This window comes from Spinacia oleracea, chromosome 4, assembly GCF_020520425.1.
Source record: "Spinacia oleracea cultivar Varoflay chromosome 4, BTI_SOV_V1, whole genome shotgun sequence".
NCBI classification, from domain to species: Eukaryota; Viridiplantae; Streptophyta; class Magnoliopsida; order Caryophyllales; family Amaranthaceae; genus Spinacia; species Spinacia oleracea.
In genome coordinates this window covers 41,684,027-41,697,346 of record NC_079490.1, presented here as the reverse complement: position 1 = coordinate 41,697,346, position 13,320 = coordinate 41,684,027, and the positions used below count along the sequence as shown (strand labels likewise).

Below are 13,320 nucleotides of genomic sequence, written 5' to 3'. Positions count from 1 at the left end.
TGGTGGGATAACAAATGGGAAAATAAGTGGCTATAAATTGTCAAACAATTTGAGTGGATGAAAAATAATATTAAAGTATTGTGAGTGGTTAAGTTAGTGGGTAAAATGAGGGTATAAATGTAAAATTTATATGATAAGATTGGAATAAAGTAAAGTGTAAAGAACTTTCAGGAATGGACCAAAACAGAAAGCGTAAAGAACTTTTACGAATGGAGGTAGTACATGATATCATGGAATGAAAAACTTTATGTTTTGAAATATTAGTATTAATGTTTTGTTTGAATACCCTTGAAATAGAAATTACAAATATGAGGGACAAATTAAAGAAATTTGAAAGATCAAAATTATGGTCTTGCATGCATATCGGTAAAAACCACACCAAAGTTACATATCAAACGTTAATTTACAAAAGAAGAGTTCATTTTTACTTTGAAGATGATTGAGGGTGAGTTAAAGACATTTAAGGCTCCGACCCGTTTTATTAGAATATTTTTTCTGAACTTATTTTAATTTATCTAAACTGGTTGTATATGAAAAAAAATTATTCTGTGTAAAAATGTTTGAAATTTTTTCTGCACTCATATTATCTTAATTTAGCTGAAATTATCTGAACTTATTTGAACTTAAGTGACCTTATATACTCATGTAGACTTATTTTGTTATAAATAAGTCAATATAAGTCGAAAAATATAGACTAATTATAAGTTGAGTAGGTAAAGCTCTTTATCAATCAATTAAAGTGTATTTATAAGAACTGATTGGTGAGTGGTGAAAGATGTCTGGTCACCACCTACCCTAATTTTAAGAGTTTTATTACACAGTCTATTCTTTTTACTTCATCCGTCTCTTTTTGTTCTTTAAGTTTTTCTTTTTTGACGTCCTAAAGTGTTCTTTGTATTTCCTTTTATATTATCACATAAATGCCTCAATATTTTTTTTTTGGTAAGTAAGAAAACATATTGTCAAAACCAAAGGCACAAAGAACAAACACAATACCTAGACAAACACCAATGGGGAGGGACTTACCTTCTAGGAAGGGTCTTCCCAAACCCAAAGGAAAACACTCCGCAAACAACATAGTTTTTTTTTACATTTAAAACACCAGAAATTAACTAATGTTTAACAAAAAAATAACACATAGAACTTTGAATATCAATTACAAGGAAAATAAATGCCTCAATATTCTTAAAATTTGTGTCCAATGATTATATTAACCAATTAAATTTATTGGGTCATTTAATCTCTCACACTTTTCTATTGGACCTTAATTTTTTCTCAATTTCTCAATATAAGAATTTCGATAAAAGTGAGAATAATAAATAAATGTAATTTTTCTTGTTTAAATACATAAAGATTGTGAAATATCAATGCACATTATCTAGTCGTTAAAACGCGTGCAAAATACCAAACGTAAAGAACAAAAAGAGACGGAGGAAATAGGTTATACTTCCTCTATTCCGGACATATCACACCATAGTTGACTTTTATTCCTCTAAGTATTACTTTGACTCTTAATATCTCACATCGTTTGCAAATAAAAATTATAAAAAATTAATATTTAGAAAATATATATCGATACGAATCTAAAATGACCCCACAACACTAAAATTTCATTACGTACGAATCACACAAAATGGCCAAAATCGTAGTGTGAATAGTGTAAAAAACAAATGGTGCGATGTATCCGAAACGGAGGATATAATTAATTGCATCACAAATATTTTGGGGCCGCAAACGTTAGTTGTAGTTCTGATGTCTTTTAAAGGATTAGAGACACATGGTGGGTGAAACTCAATTCTTGAAGGGATATGATGTGGGATTCTTGTGGGCATTTTACCAATATTTTCCAACCAATCTTATCTCTATTCTATAAAGGAACAGCTGAAGGACATTTTGGTAATGTCACTTTTCGTGTCCCCCAATTAAAAGTCAAAAATACCCCCCACGGTTCTACAGTCTGTTTGCCCTAGAGACCTCTATTGACTGAAAGAATGTAACTTTTCGTGTCCCCCAATTAAAAGTCAAAAATACCCCCCACAGTTCTACTGTCTGTTTGCCCTAGAGACCTCTATTGACTGAAAGAATGTAACGCCCAAAATCAAGAATATGGGCCCATTACCACAGAATAAAATCCCCTTTAACTCAGTTACCAAAGTTGGTGTTGATTGATGGATTAAATCAGGAAAGAAATGAAAAAAGGGAAAATAAAATATTACAGTTTCTAAATGAAACGAAAATTATTACAAGACAAAAAAAGAACAATACAGCTAAACGCATGAAAAAGTTTCAAATTAATTGCAGAAACCAAAAACATCCAATAAAACTCCATTGTAAACCAGAAGAGGAAAAAAAATTCCAGAAATCTACTGCCGCATCACTGTTCTGCCTTCTTGAAGTCGCCCACACGTAAGTACACTTTTCGTATGAATCCTTGCAAAAAAAATACAAACTGAAACAGAAATTAAACACTTATAAAAAATAAAATCACAAATCTGTGTATGCATACAAATACAGTGTAATATTGTACGCATAACATTATAATTTTTATGTATACAAGACTATATAAAAAATAAAATCGTAATTAAATTTGTGATTTTATGCATAAAATCAATGTTCTTTTCTAATATTATTGCATTTATTTATTTTGCAGATTTCAACGTATAAGGTAGGTAATATTCTTGCTTTTAAATGATTTTATATTTCAATTTATGCATTTGGTTAAATAATATAATAATTTTTTAAATTTTAAATTGCAGATTTCAATAGCGAAGGTATGTGATAACATAAATTTCTGTTATTAGAATTATGATTTTAAATATAATTGACTTACATTTGTTTTGATGCAGAATTTAATTGGGGTTTGAAGTTCATAACGAGGTACAACAACCAAAGACATACGGTAAATTCTTAATCTTTAAAATCTGGAAGGAAAACTAAACTCCTCATCTTTCAGATCTTTGCTTTCCCAAGTCAAATCTGAGATGGGTTTGCATTTTTTAATTCAATTATGTAAATCAAAAATCTGAAATAAATTATTGTTTTGCAGGTTATAATTTCGGTTTTAAGTTAAATTCCAAGTTGGGTGTTAAGTTCATCAAGGCATACTATAAACACCGGCATAAGGTAGGCCCACCAAACTCTTAACAAAATATTAATATGCATGCTTTTTATTGATTTTAATTAATTATTACAGATTACTTTTCATGCTTTTATTTGAATAAGTTGTTAGTTGATTTTAAAATACCCTTCTTAATTATCATGTAAATCGGTTAAACATGTGTTCTATAAAATTAGAAATTGATTATTACATCTAGCTAAAACTTATAAATAGTAAAAGGGAAAAAAATTACTTAAGGTATACATATCCTATGCACTCAAGTATTCGATCACTGTTCCACAATTCACAAATCACAATTCACAAATCACAATTCCACAACTCAGAATATAACCCCAACACTTAACCTCACCAAATTAAAACATGTCAAAAAACAGATCACTATTCCACAATCAATGTTCAGAAAATTCACAATTCATCAAATACTAAAATGAAATTCAGTTCAAATCTACCAATTTGATCATAATTGTCAAACAATTTCAATTTAGTAATTGCAGTTTTAGTGTCCCCTATGGAATAGACAACAATAATTGATTTGATCCAATAACACCCAATAGTCTCAGAAAAAAGCAAAATCAAAAGAACAAATAAAACATCAATAAAATTCACAATTCATCAAATATTTCTAAAACGAAATTCAGTTCAAATCTACCAACTTGTAAGTTTATTGTCAATTACAAATATACTGAGTACTCAATTACAACTGCAAATCAAGCCGGAAATCTCAAATATTCCTCCACTACAAATCACGAGAATATCGTGATAAAGTAAAATTATCAAATTTAACAGATACAAACAATTAGACATCGATAATAGTAACAACAAATTAGACAAAACCCCAATAATGGTTAAATTCTCAATTTCTCAACTTTAACAGACGAAACCCCAATAATGGTTAAATTCTCAAAACCCAACAAATTCTCAAATTAACAGATAAAAAAAATTTGACGAACCCCAATAATGGTTAAATTAACGTTAAATTCAAGAAACATACAAATAATTGACAAACCAGGAATAGTAACAACAAATCTCACCAAATTAAAACAAACCTAAATTTAACAGAACCTGACCATGACATCGCCCATCACCTCGCCATCGCCTCACCATCGCCCAGCGCCTCGCCTCGCCCAGCGACCTTACCCTCCACATTGATACAACATGCAAACCAAAAAAAAATCAGTTAGTTACTCAACAATTAATCGCTAAATTAAATCCTAAATACCCATTCCAATCAGAAAAAACTTGCGCCTATTTTACATAAAACCCTTAATCTGAGTTAAATTAGTTAAATTAGTTAAATTAGTGATTTTTGGCCCAACATCTTACATAAAAGCCTTAATCTGAGTTGAATTAGTTAAATTAGAAAAGATGGGAGAGGGTAAGGCGAGAGATTAACCTTATATTTCTTGATCTGAGTATTTTCGCAATATGTTGATCGGAATTTGAAAGGATAGGCATTTGAGCGCGGTATTTTCACCATATTGGAGGTTTATCGCCATTCTTTAAGGAGAGAAAGGAAGGAGATCTGATAAACGACGAGAGAGAAAGGAGGAAACAAATGAAAATAGGTTCCACGCGAGAGAGGAACGGCGGATAACAACAACAACATCAGATAGGGTTTATGTTGTTAAGTATGGAAAGGATTGGGCTTTGAGAATAAAATGGGCCTCTTTTCTTAACTGTACTAAAACGAAAATTTGTATAGAATATGGTGGTTTATAAAATAAACGGAACCAAATACGGAGTATCATCTAATGTTCGAATACTAATACGAAAATTAAAAAAAAAAATCACAAGTTATGTTTGATTACCTACAATTGACTTTCCTTTTAGTGAAAAAGCATAGAATAGAAAACATTCAAATAAAATATTTAATTTAATTTAAATATAAACTTTCGTTTAAGTAATACAGAAAAGCGAAAGGAAACAAAATAAAATATTTATTTTATTTTAAAATTATACGTACGTTTTAGCAAAAAAGGAAAAAAATGCATCAAAATAAAATATTTAATTTATCCGTTTATATATTGCAACAAAATTACAATACAAACAACTTATAGTAACCAAATTAATGTGTAGTTTTAGAGTTTCATAATGGACGAGAACGGAGATCAATGTATGCAAGATCAAAGGTCGATATGGAGGGATAAAAAAAGACAACAGAGAAAATCACTCACTCCAGAACAAAGAGATCGTCAAAATGCAAAAAGACGACTCAACTATGCATGTGAAAACCAATCAGATGTTATAGCTACTCCTGAAAGCCAACCTCAAACTCCATGTTCGGAAGGGCCTGTGATTGTTACCAATACTCCCAACACTTTGGGAGTTAGAAGGGCTATGGCAGACATCACAAATCGTGCCCATAATGTCACGACTGGATGTGAAAGGCGTGAACGTAAGAAATCTGAACATAATCAATTCATTTTAAGTATGTAAACATGACAACTTACCTAACCAATCAAAAACATGATTTGATAATGCAGTGCAACCTATTGATGAACTTCGTTTACTCGATATTCGGGCAAATCTAGAAAATCGGTTTTTTAGTGTCGGTGAAAGTAGCGCACCCACTGTGACCATCCCAGACCCAACATCAAACTCAAGCGGCATGCCCAATCGATTCTTTTGTGTTGGCGAGAGCAGTACATCCAATGCACGTATACCATACCCTACTTCAGACGATGGGGAATTGCCGCGTTTTGTTGAGGCGGAAAATGAAATACGCATGCCTGGCATATTATTCAATGTCGGTGAAAGTCGTGCAATCGACACCAACAACATATCAAACCCCATTTCTGATGATATAAGGGTCTAGAAAGTAGGGAGAACTGGTTATACAAATTGTGCAAGAAATTACCAAGAGCGTCAAGGGGTTCCTATATTCAGTTTGCCACCCATGAAAACATGTCCGCATTGCCAAGCACGACTTATCCATTGTTAATCTCCTGAACTATGTTGCTTAAGTGGGAAGGTCAACTTACCTGATTTTCCATTATCCTCTGATATGCTTGACTTATATTCTGATCAATCGGAATATGGGGCTCATTTTAGGCAAAACATCCGTAAGTACAACCATGTCTTTTGATTCCCTTCAATGGGAGTTCATTTAGATGACGAACTAGCAAATGCACATCAAGGCGTTTCCACATTCCGTGCACAAGGTTCAATTTACCATCGTATTGGAGGTTTCTTACCTTTGAACGAAGGAGATCTTCCTCGATTTCTTCAACTCTACATTTATGATACTGAGCATGAAAATGAAAATCGTGCAACAGAGAATTCATCATTACGCCTCGATGTCATCGACAGAATCAAGAATATTTTGAATGCTCACAATCCTTTTGTCCACAATCTCCGTCATCTTGCTCAGCGTAGTGACTTAAGTGATTGCAAATTCGTCATTAAAGAGAAACCTACAAATAAACATCAATACTCGATGCCGACAGCTTCGCAAGTAGCAGCAGTTGTCGTTGGAGGTGATGACATTTCCAACTTGAAGGATAGGGACATCATGGTAGAGTCAGTAACTGGGCAACTAAGTTACATCAAAGACACTGCCGGTTATTATGACCCACTGTAGTATCCTCTATTATTCCCTTATGGTTCTTACGGCTGGGATTTAAACAGTCGAAGTTCCACTGGTAAAAAGTTGACATGCCGGGAATTCTATGCATACATGTTTCAGGTGCATATTTCTAATAACTCTTTTTTAAGCCTTATCCTAAAAATCATATACATAGACCTTTATGACCAAAACAAGTATTTTGTGTTATAGATGCGGCAACATCTTGATTCTCTAATCTTAAGAGGCGGTCGTCTACTGCAACAATTTGTTGTCGATAACTGTGTCAAAATGCAAGCCAATAATTTGAGGTGGATTGCACTCAACCAAGATAAGATACGTGCTGATTTGTACAAGGGTTTAGAGGATTCTTTACATGCTGGAGAGCATAACACAGGTCCATATTGATTTAAGTTAATCGATTATATCACACTCAATAATTATACATTGTTTCACATAATTCATATAATGTCTATTTGCAGAAAATGTTGGACGACGGACCATACTACCGTCTTCATTCGTTGGAAGTCCAAGAGATATGCACCAAAGGTATCAAGATGCCATGGCATTGGTTCATAAGTTCGGCAAGCCCGATATATTTCTTACAATGACATGCAATCCATCTTGGCCAGAGATACAATCAGAATTGTTGGCCGGACAAGTTCCAAACGATCATCCAGATCTGCTGACACGGGTTTTTCATGCTAAACTTGAAGAGTTGAAAAAGGATGTTCTAGAAAGGGGCGTCCTCGGAACGGTTGTTTCTTATGTATATGTGATTGAATTCCAAAAGAGGAGTCTTCCACATGTTCATATGTTATTAATTCTTGATCAAAATGACAAGCTAACCACTCCGGATGACTTTGATAAGATTGTGAGAGCAGTGATTCCTGATGAACAACAAGAACCAAAATTGTATAAGGCAGTTCTTAAACACATGATTCATGGCCCATGTGGTGTTCTCAACCACAAATCCCCGTGTATGAAACAAGGAAGTTGTAAGAAAGGATTCCCTAAGGAATTCTCCAATGATACAAAGCAAGGCAATGACTCATATCCTCTTTACCGCCGTCCACAAGATCGTCCAGCAGTACCGTTGCGTGAGAATTCACGAGTTCGTGTAGATAATCGGTGGGTAGTCCCATATAATCCATTTTTGCTCTTAAAGTACGATTGTCACATCAATATTGAGATATGCAGCAGCATCAAGTGTGTCAAATATCTGTATAAGAACATCCATAAGGGTTCAGATAGAGTTTCAATGGAAGTTCATAACGGAGATGAGATTGCACAATATGTCGATGCACGGTGGATGTATGCACCCGAACCTATGTGGAAACTTTACCAATTCCCCATGACTAGAATATGTCCTGCCGTAGATCGTTTGCAGGTTCATTTGCCAAACATGCATCAAGTGAGGTTCGAAGGGAACCAGCAAATCTCAAGCGTGTTAGCGAACCCAAGAAACTCTAAGACGATGCTCACTGAATTTTTCAAGATGAATTCAGTCGATCCGAATGCAAGGAAATATCTTTATCGAGAATTTCCTGAGCATTACAGATGGTTAACGAGTTCACGTGAATGGCAGAAGAGAAAAAGTACACAACGAGTTATGGGTCGATTGTATGTAGCTTCACCATTGGAAGGAGAACGATTTTATTTGAGAATGTTACTCAATCATCTGAGGGAGCGTACATCATTCGAACATTTAAGAACGATCAATGGCGTCACACACCCTACATTCAGGGCTGCAGCTGAAGCCCTCGGTCTAATCGAGAATGACGAAAGCATTCGTCAATGTCTTTTAGAAGCATGTTCAGTACGAATGCCATCTGCATTACGTCGGTTATTTGCAACCATATTGGTATATTGTCAACCAACTGGATTACGAGCACTCTGGGATGAGTTTTTCCCTTACATGGTTGAGGATTATCCAGCCTCAAACACAACAAGTAATTATGTTTTTCTCACTAACAAACTTTTGCAAGACATAGATAGGTTATTAAGACCACTTAGAAAAAGGATTTCTGACTACACGGAGTTGCCGAGCTTACCTGAATGTACTGATGACATTGACGAGCTTCCTTCTATCATGGAAGAGTACTTTTCTGTTCCGGTTCCAGATGAGGATTTGGCATGCGTTGGCACTCTCAATAGTGACCAACAAGTTGCATACGACACAATAATGAATGCTGTCATTTCAAAGGCTGGCTGTTCTTTCTTCGTCGATGGTCCTTTGGGCACCGGAAAAACATTTTTATACAGAGCCCTTCTTGCTACTGTAAAAAGTAGAGGCGAAATAGCTATCCCCACTGCAACATCTGGAATTGCAGCAACGTTGTTGCACCAGGGAAGAACATCACATTCGACTTTTCAGCTCCCACTTAATCCACACAGCTCATCAACTTGCTCATTTACCAAACGTTCTAAAACTGCAATTCTCCTAAAAAATTCTGCCATTATCGTATGGGATGAGGCCCCAATGACACACAGATATCAATTTGAAGCTGTTGATCGATCACTCAAGGATTTAATGGGGAATGACTTTGCCGTTTGGGGGGAAAATTATTTTGTTCGGTGGTGATTTCAGACAGGTTTTACCGGTGGTTCGAAATGGAACTAGAGCTCAAATGATTGACGCATCTTTTGTCAGGTCCCCTATGTGGAGACACATTCGTATTTTGCGTTTGAGAGAAAATATGAGATCAATTGATGATAACGGCTTTGCTAATTTCTTACTCTCTGTTGGGAACGGTAATGAACCTACTGTTTCAGATCAGATGATAAGGTTACCAACTGCCATGATTATACCAACAGTGGTAGATAGTTCGATCGAGGCTTTGATCGACCAGGTCTTTCCAAATTTAAGTGAGCACGTTGGTGATGGAAATTTTATAGTTGAAAGGGCGATCATCACACCCCTGAACGAAGACGCTGATAGAATAAATAATAAGGTTGTCAAAAAGTTTCTCGGAGAAGGAAAAACGTATTATTCGTTTGATTCTGTTCCTGAAGATAAGAGAAATTTGTATCAACAAGAGTTTTTGAATTCGATTTCTGCGTCGGGATTGCCTCCCCATACTCTCACCCTGAAACCTGGGGTACCCTTAATGCTTTTGAGAAATATTGATCCTAAACATGGTCTTTGCAATAGAACACGGATGCTTTGCCATTCATTAAAGGACAATTTCATTGATGCTGAGATTTTAACCGGACATTCTAGGGGGAACAGAGTGTTTTTGCCAAGAATTCCCTTGAAATCTGCTGAAGATATTAAATTGCCATTCGAGATGGTCAGAAAGCAATTTCCTATGAAGTTGAGTTTTGCCTTGACTATCAACAAGTCTCAGGGACAAACTATACCACATGTTGGGATATTCCTCCCTGATCATGTATTTAGCCACGGCCAGCTATATGTGGCATTATCACGAGGAATTTCAGAGAACACGACAAAGATCGTGGTAGAAAAGGGAAAGGTTCAAGGTTGTGAAGGCATATTCACTAAAAATATTGTGTACAAAGAAGTTTTGTTGTCTTATGATTAGAGATACGGAATTAAAGTATTATTTTTTATTTCCCAGTTTTGTAATAAACGTTATTGTACTCTTGACATTGAGTAGTTTTTATAATAATAATTGCTTTACCATATAGCTACAGACGAATTGAGAGATGTGAATTTTATATATCGAAGTAATTAAATGTATTCATGTACATAGCTTTCTTTTCATGTGATATACCTATTCATACATTGTGAATTTCGGTTTATGTAATTCTAATTTTATTCTGAACTAACTTTACAGGATGACAGAGTACCATTATCCAACTTTTGATCATTTATATCCTAGCGGGGTACAACGATATGATGTACGAGCCCGATTGATTCGCAATTATGATATTTTCAACTACAACCATAAAGGAACAACCAAGCAAACATGGAAAATGCTTTTTGCCGATGTTGTGGTAAATGACCTTACGCTTCATTCAAATTTTCATTGAATCTGAACTATATCATAACTTTTTCATGTGTTTCCTTTTGTAGGGTGAGGGCATACAGAGCAATATTTTCGGCCCCGCGATTGAAAAGTTTATAGGACGGTTTCAAGAGGGATTCATTTATATACTCCTTGCTGTACAAGTGATATTTGCTGAAGGGAAAAACAAAATTGTCCCCAATTGGAAACAGATGATCATCAAATAAGAAACAAATGTGATACGTGAAGAGGAGGATGACATTTCCATACCTTCATTCCACTATAATTTGGTTCAGTTGAACCGATTAAGATGTCACATCGACTGTACTGATAGAGTTTATGGTACTTTTGTTTGCCTTTTTTCAATATTTAGTTATCATGCATATGTCGTTTATTAATTGAAACATTGATGATGTTTTAGATGTAATGGGATTGGTCCTATACGTTTCACCAGTTGAGAATATTGGTGTGGATTCATTCAAGCGAGACGTGACAATAATGGATACAACGTAAGTCCTCTAAATTATTAAAATGTTAATTACTTATCGAATTTACATGTATTTCGATAAATTTGTCTTAATATTGTTTTAATTTCTACTTGCAGCTGGACTGTTATTAAATTAACACATTGGAATGATTTTGTGCACGTTCTTGATGAAAATCTTAATCATGTTGACATTTGTCCAATCATTGTAGCATGTGGTCTGCATGTCAAAAGCTTCTATGGTACATCATCCAAATTAAATTATATAGTAAATGCTGTCTTTTTAATATGTAGTTTAAAGTATAATATCCAGCTGTGATAATATTTCTAATTGATAAATACAAACAGGTACATATCTTTCCACGAGATACCACACTAGGGTTTATATTAACCCGGTTAATGAAAAAACAACATCCTTATCTACATGGTACGCACAATTTCGCCAAATACATGTACAACATAACCTTAAGTATTATGCTCACAACTTTTTTCACGTATAGGTATAAATCGGAAAAACTGGCAAAGATAAGGAGAGATTGGTTTCGTTCGTCGACTTTTTCGTTAAAGTCGTCGATTGATATTTCTAACACTCCCCGTATCCGATTATCTCAATTTCCCAGCGTGAGAAAGGTATCGTTTTTAACCTTGAAGTTTGAGTGTTGTCAACAAATTAAATACGATATTATGTACTTAATTGTCTAACTTTGCTTCTTTTTTTTTTGGTAGGTTCAATACTGTCGAGTTGCTGCATATGCATGTCGCGTTGATAGTGTTGATAACATCATATATGATGCATGCAATCGTTGCCTAAAAAAGGTTGTCATTTTTCAAGGACTACAAAAATGTCAATCTTGCAATCTCACCAACACTGTAACTATCCCAAGGTAACTATCTAAATCTTTTTTATACTTAAACACACATTATATATTGGTAAATATCTATATTAATAAATTGATTTAATTTCGTTTTATAGGTTGCTTCTTCGACTTACCATATTTGATAAAAGTGGTAATTTGAAAGTCACAATATTACACGATCTTGCACAACACCTTTTAGGTTGTTTAGCTACTGAAATAAAATCAGTACTTCAACAGGTTTCAATCTAATACTCTAACAACATAATTGTTTTAAAAAAATTAACTCATGTTGATTTTACATTTGAATATATTTTTTTTAACGTTCATGCAGCCTAATGGACGTAATCGAGTGATGGAAAAAGTATTTGCATGTTTCGGAAACAGAGCTTTTTCATGGGTGCTACATCCACCAATTGAAGCTTTTAATCCCGAACATTCGTATACGGTTGGATATGTGTTGCATGTCGATTGGGCGGAGGAGTGCATGTGGTTAAACAAATATATTGCGAGCAAAAAAAGAAAGTGATACTTACTATTTTGTATGTACTTCAATTTTGGTTTTTCAACAGGATATGTTAGTTGTATCAAAATAATGTTAATTTTTTTTAATAGCTTTAAATTCGTCGTGTAAGGCTACGAGTATTGTATGACCTCAATGTCGCAAAATATGGACTTTGCGAATGATTATTAGTGTCTAAAATTTGTAAAATTCCGCACGCATCGCGTGCATGAAATAATAGGCACAATAAAGTTTCTAAAAATTCACGCACGCATCGCGTGCATAAAATACTAGTACTGCAAATATTGTAACACGGATTTGAAGACCGGGGTTGCTGTACGGGGAAAAATGGGTAAAACAACAAGTAAAATGGGCTGGCCTGGCCCAAATAAAATGGAGGCTATGTGCTATTTTTCATGAAATAACTTAGAGGTTTGCGTTAATGCATCAAATACCTCTAATGTTTCTCGAATGCACCAAATACCCCAGACGTGTGTAATTATATCCCAAAATGCCCTTTTCGCTGACGGACGTTAACCCTCCGCTAGTCAGTTAATTAGTTAAAACACATTGAACCAAATACTCCTAAGGTTTGATATAATGCACGAAATACCCCAAATTATTAGTGGAGTAGAATTGGTGGAAAACTTGATTTTTTGTTGAAGAAGCTAATTCTTCCATTTATTTTATTGTTATGTCTTTTCCTTCTTGTTTTTCCCAAGCTGATAAATGATGAACCACGTTGCATTGGGGAGGGAAAGAGAAAAGAGAAAAAGGCAAGAAGGCTTGATGTGGTCAGAACTAGATTAATTAATTTGTACAATTTTAC

The 13,320-nt window shown here is 34.5% G+C and overlaps 1 protein-coding gene and 1 pseudogene across 1 annotated transcript; both read left to right on the top strand.

The window, feature by feature from the left end:
• The first annotated feature begins 6,212 nt into the window (after nucleotides 1–6,212).
• LOC130471491 (uncharacterized) lies at nucleotides 6,213–9,264 on the top strand. Its single transcript, XM_056841663.1, has 4 exons — nucleotides 6,213–6,649; nucleotides 6,746–6,803; nucleotides 6,894–7,077; nucleotides 7,163–9,264. Exons 1-4 carry the CDS (start codon nucleotides 6,213–6,215, stop codon nucleotides 9,262–9,264), a joined length of 2,781 nt encoding a protein of 926 aa, XP_056697641.1.
• A 46-nt stretch (nucleotides 9,265–9,310) lies between these two features.
• LOC130471490 (replication protein A 70 kDa DNA-binding subunit B-like) lies at nucleotides 9,311–12,518 on the top strand (annotated as a pseudogene).
• Nucleotides 12,519–13,320: the final 802 nt, after the last annotated feature.

Excerpts from the sequence above, each read along its gene's own strand:
- LOC130471491 (XM_056841663.1), top strand. The coding sequence starts at position 6,213 with ATGGGAGTTCATTTAGATGACGAACTAGCAAATGCACATCAAGGCGTT. Across the intron at positions 6,650-6,745 it reads ATGGTAGAGTCAGTAACTGG|TCGAAGTTCCACTGGTAAAA; the intron begins GCAACTAAGTTA and ends GGATTTAAACAG. Across the intron at positions 6,804-6,893 it reads TCTATGCATACATGTTTCAG|ATGCGGCAACATCTTGATTC; the intron begins GTGCATATTTCT and ends TTTGTGTTATAG.